Genomic DNA, 15,099 nt, shown 5'->3' with positions numbered 1-15,099 from the left:
AACTAGCAGAATTCACATTGTATAACAGTCCAATATCCAAAACCCTCAAGAAACTTGTACCATTTTTCTAAGGGTTGAGGTTTATTAACCAGAGCCAGATTAAGACCTTCATTACTAAAGAGACTATGAGCCCAAGACATGAGTAACTCCAAATAGCATCAACACTGAACTAGGAAGTAAACATAACAAAGTACAAAATCCCAATTTTTTCCCATAATTACTTTATCTTGAGTTCTCTTCTCTCATTTTAAAACACCTTTGTGCTCCCACTTTACCGGTGCCAAGATGTGTTCAATGTGCCTCTTGGGTGGGAATTCCAGCTCCAGCCTAACCGCCACGCAAGCTATGAGACTACACAGGGGGTTCCAGAAGGGGAGAATGGCCAGCCACAGGTCATCCTCCTCTTCCCTCATACACCCTCCACTGGATTCAGTGACACTGTCCCTGGTTGCAGGCTTCAGTGCATTTCAAGCCTGGGAACAAGGAAGCTAGGACGAATGCAACAGAGGGGCCTGCTGATCCCAGGATGTCACTACCAAGAGGCATGTATTTTGCTTATAACTCTGCGTCTTAACTTAACACAGCTTAGATAAGCTCACTGCACAATCCCACAGGACACCCGGGACAGTGGGCAGCAATAGGCCTCCACGGTTAAGAGGAAGCAACCAGCAACAGCCATCGTCTTCCTCGTCCCTCTCTCTGTGTCTCCCACCCTTCCAAACAGGACGGTGGAGTGAGAGTAAGGACTTAAGTCAGATGGTCCCAAACAAATGATTTTTACAACGCAAGTGCAAGTGATGTACTTAAATGGACTTTAGGAATCAAAAAACTTCAACAGTGAGGATCACAGCATGTTAAACAGACCACCAGCACTGAAGGCACTTTTCCAGCTCTTTTATTCCTTTAATATCTTAACAAAAGATAGCCAAAATTTAAAAAACCGTTGAAAAATATACAGTTTCATATTATTTACAGAACATGTAAGTACAGGTTCCAACATCATACAAACGTTGCTACGTTAGAAACGGCGAAAGGCAGGATATAACTCACTGCCCCCTGGCTGGTGCAGCCTAATGGCCACGCTTTCCTACTTCAACCCCTGTGTCACCTGCTAACCTGATACAGACTGTTAGGCACCTGAGAGGCTGGAAGACTACTGAATTTGAACTTCAATACCTTCTGCTGTGACCTTATTATTTTCAAAATTTACTGCGTTTTAAATCTCTTCACAAGTCTATTTCATCCATCACTAAGCTACCTTTATTGTCATTATCCTAAATGAGCAAATAGTAACCACGCAAACTATTAGTGTGTACACAGTTCTAAAAATCAAACATAAGACTGTGCAGCCAAGTTGTATCCAACAGATACTTACACCCAGTAAATTCCCGGGTGCTTTGTAAGCAATCTCAACTCTGTTGAACAGAAGTGGCATCTCTTTAGTTTCCATGCTCTGGACTATGTTTCTTAAAAAGGTATTAAAAAGTGACTGACGGTAATTGGAATAATTTGGTACCTTAGAAATTAATCAAGAACCCTAAGATACAAAATTCTAAATTATAGTTTTATTTGTATTTAAAAATACATTGGAAATTCTGCATATGCCCATGATCAAGCTCATTTTCAATGCACATTACTTAAATTTTGATGACATGGTTTGTTCTGACAAGTCCTTTTCCAAGGTGAACCCCGAATTACAGAAACTCCTGTAGATTTCCACTTGCCCTGCCACCAACGATGTATATTGCTTCCTTGCTAACGATGATAGATGGCTTTCATCTGCCTTTTATCACCTGAACAGTTTTTCGACCATAATGATAGTAACTGTAAGCTGATGCAGCTGTGGTGAAAGCCGTGAAACACCTTTTTTTGGAAGAAAGAAAGAAAGGTTTAGTGGTCAAGTCTGAAACACAGTAACCATGAGAATCACAAAGAATACATGTAATAGAGTTATTTAAAAAGCAAAAAGGCCATGCGTGTGATTCTTTTTTAGCTCCAGGAATCTAAAGCTGCTGCTTTTAAGAAAACCGTCAAACAGAATCTAGTTGATGAGCCCGAAAAAAATACTAGCGATTGTCACCTTTACCCAGCCATTATTCTAGGTGTCTTATGCCATCATTTTATGTTCATAAGAACCTTCTCTTACAGAGCAGCAGACGGAGCCCCAGGGAACTTTGCTGAGGGCCACAGAACCTTGACTGAGCCCTGTCCAGAGCCCTGTGCTCTTTCCACTGCTCCATGCTGCTGATGGTACTGGGCTTTTATTTCCTGCAGAATTCGAGCATCTGAGTCATTTTAAATAAAATCTGGCTTTTTTTGTTTGTTTTGTTTTAAATGATTTTTCCTTAAGTGAACTGCCAGATTCACCAGATTCTCTTGGAAGTTCCATGAGTGATGCTCAGAGCTTGCTGAATGTTCGTGGCCTACCAGGTTACTTTTTGGTGCACCCGTGTGTGTCTGCTTCCACCAGCTGAGCGAAGGTCACGGAGACTCTGTTTCTGTTTGATCCCAAAGCTGTGTGTGTCAGTTAAAAATCATCTAAATTCACACCTGAACCAGTGCAACATACATGTAGGAAGAGCTGCTATTTCTGAGAACTAAGTGGAATACTTTGGAAATAATTTATAAATCAAGGTGAGTTGCTAAGAACTACTGTCAAAGGCAATATGATTGTTGAAAGGCTAGAGAAAAATGGTCAAAATCTAGAAAGTTTCTATACTTAGATTGCTTTGTAAATGTCTTACGTTCTTCTACCACTTTAAAGAAACAGAAAATAAAAGTCGGAGAGGTTGTATTATGGATGTAGTTTAGTCAAGAAAGCGAAAACTCCCAGTTAGACTGATACTCAAAAAAAGGGGCATTGGTCCTCTATCAAAAGATGTAGCATGAATCAAAAAAAATGTACACATATATTTTAGAAAATGAAATGTTTAGAACGTGTATCATCTTTAAGGCTTCTTTAGCCAACCTGACTTTCGTTAACGAACCGTTCTGGGCTCAGACTGCATCAAGTAAGGCTTTGATCAAAGTGATTCAAGTGCACTAAAATGCAGTGCTTCAAGTCCAGTGTGGCGCATCTGGACTCTGACAGTCTGAATTTGATGTATTTTCAAGGAGACACATTTCAAAGCTATAAGGATAATAACATAAAACTCAAACTCCTTTCCCAAGTCTCCCTCCCATTATGCCCTTGCACCACCAGGCTAGATGCGCTTTCCCCACCCACTCTCCCACACCCTACCTTGCTCGGGGTCCGTCCTTCACCTCAGAGGCCTCCCCCAGTCTTTCCCTGTATAAAGTGACTAGGCCTCCTGCTCAAATGCCACTTCCTCCCTGAAGCTTTCCCTCTTCTCCCTACCCGGGATCAAGTATCCTTCCCTCCTCCAAAACCCCAATACTTTATCTATACCTCTCCTTCCTTTTAATTCAAATGTAATTTCTATATCCCATGCATGGTACTAAACTTCAGAACAGTATCAGTCATAAAATACAGCCCCCAACTTTACCCAGCTGGTGCTCCTCAAACACGGTAAGACCCAGGTAAATTCTAAGACCGTCACAATAAGCCATTTTGCTGACATTCTCAGAGAGCAATTCTACACTTAGCTTACCACAGTATCTGAAGATAAATGCTGTCAGCGTAATTGAAAACTGGAGCTGCCAAAGAAGCTGCCACCAAGATTAACTGGACTGCTGTGTTTACCTTAAAAAAAAAAAAAAAAAGAAAAAAAAGAAATGAACAGTGCCAAGGAGATCCTGTTTCAAGCTCAAGAAACAAAGGCACAGCCCATCATGGGGTAACATGACATCCTCGGCGTGCCCGGTGTTGGAAGAGCCTTGCCAAAGAAGCTGGCATTCACACCCAAGGGGGAACTTCACTAACCGGCTCATCAATCTGCACAGGTGCCCTTTAAAGTGAGGCTAAGGGCATCTGTCAGAAAATAGTACTACCTTGAATTTCCATAGCAATTCAATAATGTTGCAATGTTCTTGGCCTTTTTTTCAGGTGTCTGTTAAAATAGCCCCATGGAATAGAAATAATAAAGCTACCTCTTCACGGGTGAAAATGTCACGAGCTAAGTGACTTGCCTGCAGTCATAGCAGGTTACAGGGCCAAACCCAGAACCCAGACTCTCTAGCCCTTCATCCAGTGCCCTTGGCTTGCCCAAATGTCAAACCCTAAGAGGTCAGAAAATTGAAATGCATTCATCTCCACGAGAAGAGGCTCTGGAGGCAAGGCGTATGTTCCCCGACCCTACAAGACAGCATGGAGGACAGAAGGAAGAAAACAGAGCCAAAAAGGCACTGGAGACTGCCTACTCATCCTGAGAAGTGCGCTGGGGAAGAGGGTGTGAAGGATGTAGCAGGGGAACATGTGCACAGAAGCATCCCTATCGTCCATTCTACAACCAAAAGACAAGGATTCCACTTCATCTTTAAGAAATTAAATAATAAAATTGTCTCAAGAACTTGTTACACCTCTTTGAGTTCCTTTCTAAGCAGTGCTACACTCTGTTATGCTTGATACAAATGTAAGTCACTGGAATCTAAAGAAAAACAGAAAAACAAAAACCCTATAAACTCCACCCCAGGGAGTTTTATGTATAATAGTAACAACCCATCTGTCCCAAAGATGATTTGTGTCCCTAACCTGTTAAAGTACTGTCACAAGGGACAGGGCAAAAGGATGATAACAACAGACTTATCAAGGCTACTAGAAAAACAAACGTGCCTTGAGAGGCATTAATGAATGGTGTGTTCTCTGCATGCAAAGACTGGCACAGTTACCATACTGAAAGGGGCTCAGGAAAACAGACAACAGATGGACAACTAAGAATAGGAGTTGTTTATTTGTAAGTACGTTTTCCTATCCTTTCCACATAATCATCAGTGGTGAAAACGAAGGGCCTGATTTTATGGTGTTTTCCCCAGAGAAAGGAGGGTAATGAAAGGAACCTCCGTAATTTCTCTGTAGCTCATCAAGATGCAACTGTATTTCCACCTCATCCTCCTTCCCAAAACAGTGACCCTAATACCTCCTTCGGATGCTTAAAAGCTCAGGCCACCAATGCAAAACATATGCATATACTAAGGACCCAAAAGAGCGCAAAGGACGAGAACTGGGTGAATGACCTCACTCTCTGTCTCCTACAGTCCGCACACTGAAATAAATCTTGCTGGTAGCTGCTGCGGACTGAGGCTTATATTCATTATAATGAACATTTACAAGGGAATAACTTAAAAGGATGTGTGTGTCTTACCTTGCTGATAAAGGTTGGTTTTAACCTAGCGGTGGCATAGCAAGGATTGAAATACCTAGAAAGTGTTCGCTGGCAGAAGACAAAAAGATAAAGTTGATTCAAGTTATCATTCATGTTTAAAACAAACATCTTATTATATGTAGCTAACAGTTACTGAATATTCACCATATGCCTGGCTCTATGCTAGATAAGCCCTTTATCTGCATCTTCTTTTATCACCCTAAATGAGCAGTGTCTATATTCCTTGTAAATCATACACAGGTTACTGAAAACAGATTTTTTTTTTTTAATTTATAGATTACTCAATCCCTAGAAAACCCTAACACAGTAACTATCCTGAAGTCTGCCTGATGACATCTGTTTTCTAAATAAACTCAATAAGTCTCCCTTATTGCTATTTTCTTTCACAGACTAAAACATGAAATGAATAAGATCCTGCTGTTTTCTCTGGATTGAGAACCAAAAGATGAGGTGATTATGCTAGGCCTATGTGCTCAAGTATCTGTACAACAATGAACAAATATGCAAACAAACCATTCTGCGTTTATACAACTGTGATTTTATAAAAATCTAGTTCCAGACAATCCATGGTTGAGGCTAAATCAGGCAGCAGAGGGACTTGGTCACACAAACATTCCGAACAGTTTGCTACTAGGGACAGGGCAATTCATTGTGGATGATTCAAAGAGCGAGATGATAGTTATGTGTGGTTTTAAGAAATTCTTGAAAAAAGTATAAAAAAATTAATGGCCATAAATTACTCCCATAAAGTGAAACTCAAGATACAATGGAGTGGGTCTGGTTTTTTGTTTTTTTTTTTACATTAAGTTATAAGTAATAATAAAAGAATTTTTTTTTTTTTTAAACAGACTCACCGGTGTTGGAAGAGTTCGATACCTGACGTAAAAAACAGCAGCAATCAGCATTACATCTCTTGAAATTATCATGTAAGTAAGTGGAACTGAAAATCAAATATAAAATAATTTTGAATGGGATTTTGAAAATTACTGATATTACACATACAATAAAACCTCATTCAGCCTTATGAACTGGTATTTCACAGAAGTAAAAATGTTGTAAATAAATACTTATTGATGGTTGCGGTTCCTTATAGTGAACCACTGATTTTTATATTCTTCTCTAACCCACGCTCAAACCAAGTGAAGGACTATGTCTGCCTTTCAGAATGTCAATCCTCTTGCCTTTTTTTCCTTCTTGCCCATGTTTTTAAGCTGTAGTTATTAATATTAGTGTCAGCCCTACTCAGCCCCCACTATCTCCTTTGTGACCTCTCAGCCTTGTGAATTTGGAAAAATGATCACCAGGCTCACTGTACTTATATGGAATTAATGAGATGGTACAGACTGGAAAAGATACTGGAAGACTCAAACTATTATGCCAACTCCAGAGCTCTGATGGCTTCCACATTCTAGGCTATTTTATAAAGAGTAAAATTTGCTGTATGTAACACTTGTGAAAAAAACAAATATTTTCATTCTTGTCTGGTCAGTTCCTATCCAGGCAACTGCTATTTTTTTTCGCTGCCTCATTCATTCAATGAATTCTAATTTTAAAAAGAATCCAATCAGTTGATAATTTTCTCATTATTCTTAAGATTCTATAGCATGGGGGTGCCTGGGTGGTTCAGTCGGTTAAGAGTCCAACTCTTGAGTTTAGTTCCAAGTCATGATCTCAAGGTCATGCGATGGAGCCCCATGTTAGGCTCTGTGCTGAGCCTGGAGCCTGCTTAAGATTCTCTCTCTCCTTCTCCCTCTGCTCCTCCTCACCCCCTCCAAAAGATTCTATAAAATGGCCCCAAAGCCAGAGCCAGCAAAATATAGATTAATACCCAAAGAATCACTGCTCCCTTGTTGAGTAACAATGGGAGGGCAGGGGTGTCTGGGTGGCTCAGTGGATTAAGCCTCTGCCTTCGGCTCAGGTCATGATCTTGAAGTCCTGGGATCAAGTCCCACATCGGGCTCCCTACTAAGCGGGGAGCCTGCTTCCCCCCCGCCTCTCTCTGCCTGCCTCTACACTTACTTGTGATCTCTGTCTGTCAAATAAATAAATAAAATCTAAAAAAAAACAAAAAAACAAAAAAACAATGGGAGGGCAGAGGTCCTGTTTCATTTCATATCCTTCTACACTACAGGAGGTCTTAACTATGAACATATATTGCTTCTAGTAGAAAAAAAAATTTTTTTTAAAAGAAAAAAATCCTGACAAATTGTTTCAAACTAAAATAACAGGGTCATGTGTATCCCCCTTCCATAATACTTTCAAACAGCTCTTTTATGAATTACTTTTGAGATGATATTTATGGTCCTCTCCAGTTCTGAAATTCTTTTTTTTAATTTAAAAAAATTTTTTTAAATTTTTTATTAACATATAATGTATTATTAGCTTCAGGGGTACAGGTCTGTGAATTGCCAGGTTTACACACTTCATAGCACTCACCATAGAACATACCTTCCCCAATGTCCATAACCCAGTTCTGACATTCTATTCATTCTGCAACTCAAGCAAAATCTAACCAGAGATTACAATTTAAATCTGTGTTGGTTATGGCTATGATGTAAGTGTAGCTCCTTGGCCTAGTCCTGGATGACAAGACTATTTGAAAGAGAAAACACTTATCTACCACTTAGGTAATAGCATTTGGAGGACACAGAAGATACTGCTGTATGAGCCAAGTAACAAAACAAGACAGCCATGATTTTTAGGAGACTTCTGTGTCTGTAAAACAGATTTTTCTACAGCAGTCGTTAGCTGGCAAAATCTAACCATCAGATTTTAAGATGCAGCACACTCATGCAAATTACATAGAGTAAACCTCCTAACCACAACTTCAGAAGAAACACTTGTTAGTGTATTTCATCATCACAAGGGAAAAGAGACTAGGACTGAGTCTTAAATAAGAAGTTTCTGCAGAAGAGATGAGGCAATTCAATACAATGCAAAGCCTTGAGTTCCTGTTCTAACCAGTAACACCCACACTACCATTTATTGAGTATCTGGCACTGTTGTAAGCATTTCATACATATTGTCAGTTAATCTATACATCGATTCCACAAAATAGGGACCATCGTTATTGCCATTTTACAAATAAGGAAAGCAAGCCTTAGGCAGATTATATAATCTGGCCAAGGTCGTCAGTTAGTGAGAAGTACAGCCAGTACTAGTACTGTACCACTGGTCATCAGTACAATAAGCAGTACAGCCGGAGACCGAGGAGTGGAACCTAGGTCTATGAAATTCCCAGCCTATGCTCAGGCCAGAGTGAGAGGCTCCAGCCCAGCCATGTGAGTCATGATTAGCACCTCCAGACTCTGTTTACCATCTGTAACAGCCTGGCGGAGGAAAGGAAAGTTAACAAAAATCAAGTGTTCTCCAAACTGCCCACCACAGAATCACCGTGGGAGAGCTTCACAGGATTACAGATGACCGCTCCCTGGGGAATTCGCATGCACAGCCATGCTGGGACCCTGCCTCACCAGGTGGTCTCTAAGGCCTCTGCCAACTGACAGTATACATACAGGCTTTTACTTTGGTTCTTTGGGCAATTTTATTGGGTTCCCTGGCTTCTGCATTTTCTAACTGCTCCTCCTTTCTCTCCAGCCTTCCCTTTCCTTTTCTTCCAGGGCTAAAAGAGCTTTCATTTTGCTTATCAAAGTATAACAGTGTGTTAATGAGGGTAGAAGGGTGTAAAATGTGTCAGGGATTGCTCCAAGGTTTTCCTCCCTACTTGCTAACCCTATCTGAAATAGGTAATGTCTGCAACAAAGAGGCACATTACAGACTAATTTTATTAGGATTCAAGAGAAATAAATAAAACAAAGTTACTTTTACATATCACAAGTGGTCATTTCAATATCATAGGTTATTTCACTGAGAATAACAGAATAATTACAGAAATTGATTCAAACCAGCAATAAGAATTTGCTATACAGTAAACCAGAAATAATACAAGATACAGAAAAGAATTGTTAAATGCCGTAAATGCAGCAGAACAAATGCACCTAAGTACAAATTAACTTGCACTCACATCCCAGACTGCTACAAATGTAACAAACCAAATAAGTTGTTTTCATCCTTATCTCTCCTCCATAGAGAGCAAGAAGAAGAGCAGAATTGTTTATTATCCTAATTGAGGAAGAAAGCACATTTCTTACTCTTGAGGAAACAAAGCTGTTCAAATCAAGGTGGATAGAACTTTTACAAAAATGCAGGCAGTATAAAAGTAAGAAGATGCAAGATAGCATATATACAGCTCTCCCCCTAAAACCTGCCTAAAATGACAGTGAAGGAATGAAAAGACAAAGTCACAAAGAGAATGGGAAGGGAAGACAAATTTCCCAGTTTCACATTTGTTAATAAGAACTACTTTAATTCAAACTGATTAAAGATACCTTTAAAAGCCCAACAAATCCCAAGCAAGATAAATAAAAAAGAACCTCCTATCAAAGTGATCCGAAGGGGGCATCAACAGATGAATGGATAAAGAAGATGTGGTATATATATACAATGGAATACTATGCAGCCATCAAAAAAATCCTGCCATTTGCAACAACGTGGATGGAACTAGAAGGTGGTATGCTAAGCGAAATAAGTCAATCAAAGAAAGACAATTACCATATGATCTCTCTGATATGAGGAATTTGAGAGACAGGGGAGGGGGTACTGAGGGGAAGGGAGGGAAAAAAATGGAACAAGATGGGACTGGGGAGGGAGACAAACCTTATGAGACTTAATCTCAGGAAACAAACTGAGGGTTGCTGGGAGGTGGTGGGGGAGGGATAGGGTGGCTGGGTGATGGACATCAGGGAGGGTATGTGATATGGTGAGTGCTATGAATTGTGTAAGACTGATGATTCACAGACCTGTACCCCTGAAGCAAATAATATATTATATGTTAATAAAAAAAAATAATAAAATAAAATAAAAATAAAGAAACTCATACCAAGATATATTACTATGAAACTACAGAAAACCCCAAAGACAAAGAGAAAATCTTAAAAGTGGCCAGAGTAAAAACAGTTAACTTCAAAAAAGAAATGGATTAGCAGTTGATTTCTTTTATACCAACAACAAACATGAAAATTGAATGATATGTTAAATGACTACTAACCCAGACTTCTAAACTCAATAAAAATATCCTTCAAGAACAGAGGCAAAATCAGAGAAAGACATATACTGCCCAGTATCATTTATATGTAAAATTTTAAAAATAATAAAAATAAACTAGAAGTTGAAATAGAAATAGCGAGTAAAAAAGTGGCTGCCAGAGCTGGAGGACGGGAGAAACAGGGAGAGGTTGGTAAAAGCGTGCTAACTTCCACTTTTAAGATCAGTAAAGTCTGAGGATCTAATGTATCATATGGTGACTGTAGTTGGTAACACTGTATTGTATTAATTGAAATCTGCTAGGAGAGTAGAACTTAATATCCTCACACATACAAAAGAATAAAATGATCTCATAATACAAAAGGATAAAGGCAAAATAAAATTATTTTCAGACAAATAAAAACAAGAATGTACCACCAGTTGACCAATATTAAAAGGATTTCTAAAGATGTACTTCAGATGAAAGGAAAGTGATCCCCGATGAAAGGGTTTAAGATACACCAAACAATGTAAGCCAGAAAAAAGTAAATACGAAGATACATCTAAATGAAGACTATTAAAACATTATCATGTGGGTTTAAGAAGTATATAAAATTAAAGTATGGCAACAATAACCAAAGTTGAGAAAGGAGTAAATGGAGGTCAAACACCAAACTTTGATAAGGATGAATAATTTTAAGAAAAACCAAATGGAAACAGAATATAACACAGCCCAACTGGCCACAGGGAAAACAAGTATGATGATAAAAGATCTACACAGATGTAGAAAAGCACATATGAGCCAAATGAAACACATAAAATGGAAGACTGCTATACAAATATTAGTAATCACAGTAAATGTTAACGGATTCAAGTTCCAGCGGAAAGATAAAATATTTTTAGACTGGATAAAAATAAAGAAAACCCAACTATCTTCATGATATTTATAAGAAATATCTAAAATATAAAGTCACAGAGAAGTTGAAAGTGATTTATCAGGCAAACACTGACTTGATCATTATTGAAGATATGGAGGGTCACACTTCATAATAAAACATTTAATTTATCAAAAAGACAAAAACATCTAATTTATATACACTTAACAGCAGGACTTCAAAAGACACAAAGCAAATATCAGACTACAAAGAAAAATAATGGAAAACTAAACACAAAGGAAACTAACCTACTCTTAGTAACTGACAAACAAGCAGACCAAACAAAAAAGAACTCAGTAAAGATTTAAATATCAGGATTTAAAATTTGACCAAATGGATATATAGAGAACATCACACCCAACCACTACAACTTCAAAAATCCATTTGAAGCACATGTAAAATGTTTATAAAATTTGACTGTAGGGGTGTCTGGGTGGCGCTCAGTCAGCTGAGCATCTGCCTTTAGCTCAGGAGGTCCTGGGATGGAGCCCCAGGTGTGGCTCCTTGCTCAGAGGGAACCTGCTTCTCCCTCTCCCTCTGCCCCTCTGCCTGCCGCTCTCCCTGCTTGTACTCTCTCACTCTCCTCACTCTCACTCTTTTTTTTTTTTTTTTAAGATTTTATTTATTTATTTGACAGAGAGAGACACAGTGAGAGAGGAAACATAAGCAGGAGTGGGAGAGGGAGAAGCAGGCTTTCCATAGAGCAGGGAGCCTGATGTGGGGCTCAATCCCAAGACCCTGGGATCATGACCCGAGCCGAAGGCAGATGCTTGACGACTGAGCCACCCAGGTGCCCCACTCTCACTCTTTCTGTCAAATAAATAAAATCTTAAAAAAAAAAAAAAAAAAAAAAAAATTGACCCTATACTCGCCTGAAGGGCTAAAATCAGAGCATGTTCTCTGGATATAAGGTAATTATGCTTGACATTAGTAATAAAAACATACCTAGAAAACCTCACAAATTAAGAAATAAATTTTTATTAACCCCCTAAGTCAAAGAAAGAATTATAATGGAAACAGAATATTTTGAACTCAATAATGGCAAAAATACTTCTATTGACACAGGAGATTCAGCAAAAGGGATACTTAAGACAAAATGTACAACCCTAAATGCTAACTTTAGAAAAGCTGAAAGGAATGAGTTAAATATTCATCTACAGTTGTGCTGTTGTGGGAAAATAAAGCACCTTAAATGTGGCTGGTCTGAATGAGAGATGCTGTAAAATGAAAATTACACTGGCTTTTGAGAGCATAGTATGAGGAAAAACTCACTAATTTTTTATTACACATTGAAATGATATTTTTGATCTAGTAGGTTAAATGTTATTAAAATTATTTTCACCTGTTCCCTTTTATTTTTAATATAGCTACTAGAAAATTTTAAATTACATATATGGCTTCCATTATATTTCTACTAAACAGAACCGATCTAAAGAATTTGGAAAAAGAACAGCAAGGGAAACCTGGAGAAAGAAATAAAAGAGCAAGATTTAATGAAGCAGTAAGCATATCAGACAAAGCCCAAAGTTGGTTCTTTAAAAAGATTCATAAAACTGATATACCTCTGTTAAGACAATTCAAGGGGAAAAAACAAAGAAGGAACAAATAACTAATAATCAGGATGAAAAGGGGGACAGCACTGCTACATATCCTAAGGACATCAAAAAGTTAATGTGGATACCATAAATAGTTAATGGTAAATCTTTATAAATGTTGTTGTAATGGACAAGGTCTTAGAAAAACACCACAACTTACCAAACAGACAAAAGATGAGCCAGAAAATCTGAATCATCCTATAACAAAAAAAATGAATCACCTATTTGAAAACTCTTTCCTAAACTCCAGTCCTCAATGTTTCAATAAGTTCTACCAAACATTTGAAGAAGGAATATTGCAATTTCACACAAACATCTCCCAAGAATGGGGGGGGGGAACCCTAGACTTCCTAACTCTTATTATGTGATCAGTATAAATTTAATAGTAAAACCTAATATATCCTTGTTGGATAATCAGAAAAAAAAATTCCAAACCAATCTTTTGAGTACTGATACAAAATCTTCAACAAAATATTAGAAACTAAATTTAGCAATATTTTCATAATCTATCATGAGCAAATTAGATTTATACCAGGAATTTCAGGTTGATTTAACATGAGAAAATCACTAATGTAATCCATACCACATTAAAAGCTTAAAAAAGAAAGTAAATGACTAATACATGAAGAAAAAGAATTTGATAAAATTCAATATCTAATTGTAATAAAAACTCTTAGCAAACTCCCAACAGAAGTGAACTTCCATAACCTTTCATATCTATATAACCCTAGAGGAAACATTTAATAGTGAAATGCTGATAACTTCCTTTTCAAACTGGAAACAAAACACAGACACTATTCCTATTCAACACTGTACTGTGCAGTACGGAAAAGCAAGGGGGAAAAAAGGTAAAAGAATTGGAAAAGAAGAAATACACTATCATTAGTTACAGACAACACATAATTGAGGATGTAGAAAATCCAAGAGAGTTTACAATATTAGAGTAAGAGTTTTTAAAAATATTTTATTTGATAGAGAGAGCAGGAATGGGGGGAGAGGGGCAGAGGGAGTGGGAAAAGCAGACTCCCCAATGAGCAGGGAAGCCCGACATGGGGCTCGATCCCAGAATCCCAGGATCATGACCCGCGCTGAAGGCAGATGTTTAACTGACTAAGCTACACAGGCACCCCGAGAATAAGAGTTTAACAAGTTTTGCTAGCACAAAAATCAACAACAGAAATAGAACTGATTTTAGTTATTACAAAATGAAATAGTAAAAGGCTACCATTTAGAAAAGCATCAAAATTACCAAGTAATAAATACCATGTAATAAATCTAATAAAAAATTGTTTATTACCTCTCTGAAGAAAACTAACATTCTGACATCTTTTTTTTTTAAAGATTTTATTTATTTATTTGACAGAGATCACAAGTAGGCAGAGAGGTAGGCAGAGAGAAGGGTGGGGGGGGGCAGGCTCCCTGCTGAGCAGAGAGCCTGATGTGGGGCTCAATCCCAGGACCCTGAGATCATGACCTGAGCCGAAGGCAGAGGCTTTAACCCACTAAGCCACTGAGGTACCCCCATTCTGACATTTTAAAAAGACTAAATAGAGTAGATGTATCATGCTCATGGACTGGAAGATCAATATTATAGTAACAATTCTTTCAAATAGAGCTATAGACTCAATGCAATCCCAATTAAAATTCCAACAGGCATTTCTGGGGAACTTGAAAAGCTGATTCTAACATTTACATACAAGGGGCGCCTGGCTGGCTCAGTTGGTAGAGCTCGGGGCTCCCAATCTAAGGGTCCTGAGTTTAAGTTCCATATTGGGTGTAGAGATTACTTAAATAAATAAACTTAAAATACATTAAAAAAATAAAATTTACACACAAAATGGAAAGGGTTGAGAACATCAAAGGTGGAAGGACTTGCTCTACCAGGTATTAAGACTTTTAGCAAAGCAGTAACAATTAAGGATGGTATTAGTATAAAAACAGACAAATCAATGGGGAACAACTAAGACAACCCAGAAACGGACCCATGTATATACAGACATTGCAGTGAGCCTGGAAATACAGACTTTTCCATAAAAAATGCTGGGACGGGGAAGCTGGGTGGCCCAGTTGATGAAAGAGTCTCACTCTTGGTTTTGGCTTGGGTCGTGATCTCAGGGTTGTGGAATTGAGCCCCAAACTGGGCTCCCACACACAAGAATCCACTTGTTCCTCTCTCTTTGCCCCTCCCCCTGCTTGCCCTCTCTC

At 38.4% G+C, this 15,099-nt stretch overlaps 1 protein-coding gene across 1 annotated transcript in view; it reads right to left on the bottom strand.

Annotated features, from left to right (window-relative positions):
• Window positions 1–879: 879 nt before the first annotated feature.
• LOC111141729 (cardiolipin synthase 1) overlaps window positions 880–15,099 on the bottom strand; it is a 24,226-nt gene continuing 10,006 nt past the window's right edge. Inside the window, exons 4-7 of the mRNA XM_022494519.1 lie at window positions 6,137–6,222; window positions 5,262–5,330; window positions 3,612–3,703; window positions 880–1,863 (exon numbers count right to left, since the gene is read on the bottom strand). Of these exons, the coding sequence (XP_022350227.1) occupies window positions 1,776–1,863; window positions 3,612–3,703; window positions 5,262–5,330; window positions 6,137–6,222 (335 nt within the window). The 3' untranslated portion in view covers window positions 880–1,775. The remainder of the gene's footprint in view (window positions 1,864–3,611; window positions 3,704–5,261; window positions 5,331–6,136; window positions 6,223–15,099) is intronic.

This window comes from Enhydra lutris, unplaced genomic scaffold (genome assembly GCF_002288905.1).
Source record: "Enhydra lutris kenyoni isolate GAN:26980312 unplaced genomic scaffold, ASM228890v2 scaffoldscaffold6, whole genome shotgun sequence".
NCBI lineage: Eukaryota > Metazoa > Chordata > Mammalia > Carnivora > Mustelidae > Enhydra > Enhydra lutris.
Note: the sequence above shows the minus strand (reverse complement) of the source record. Positions and strands in the feature narration are given on the sequence as shown.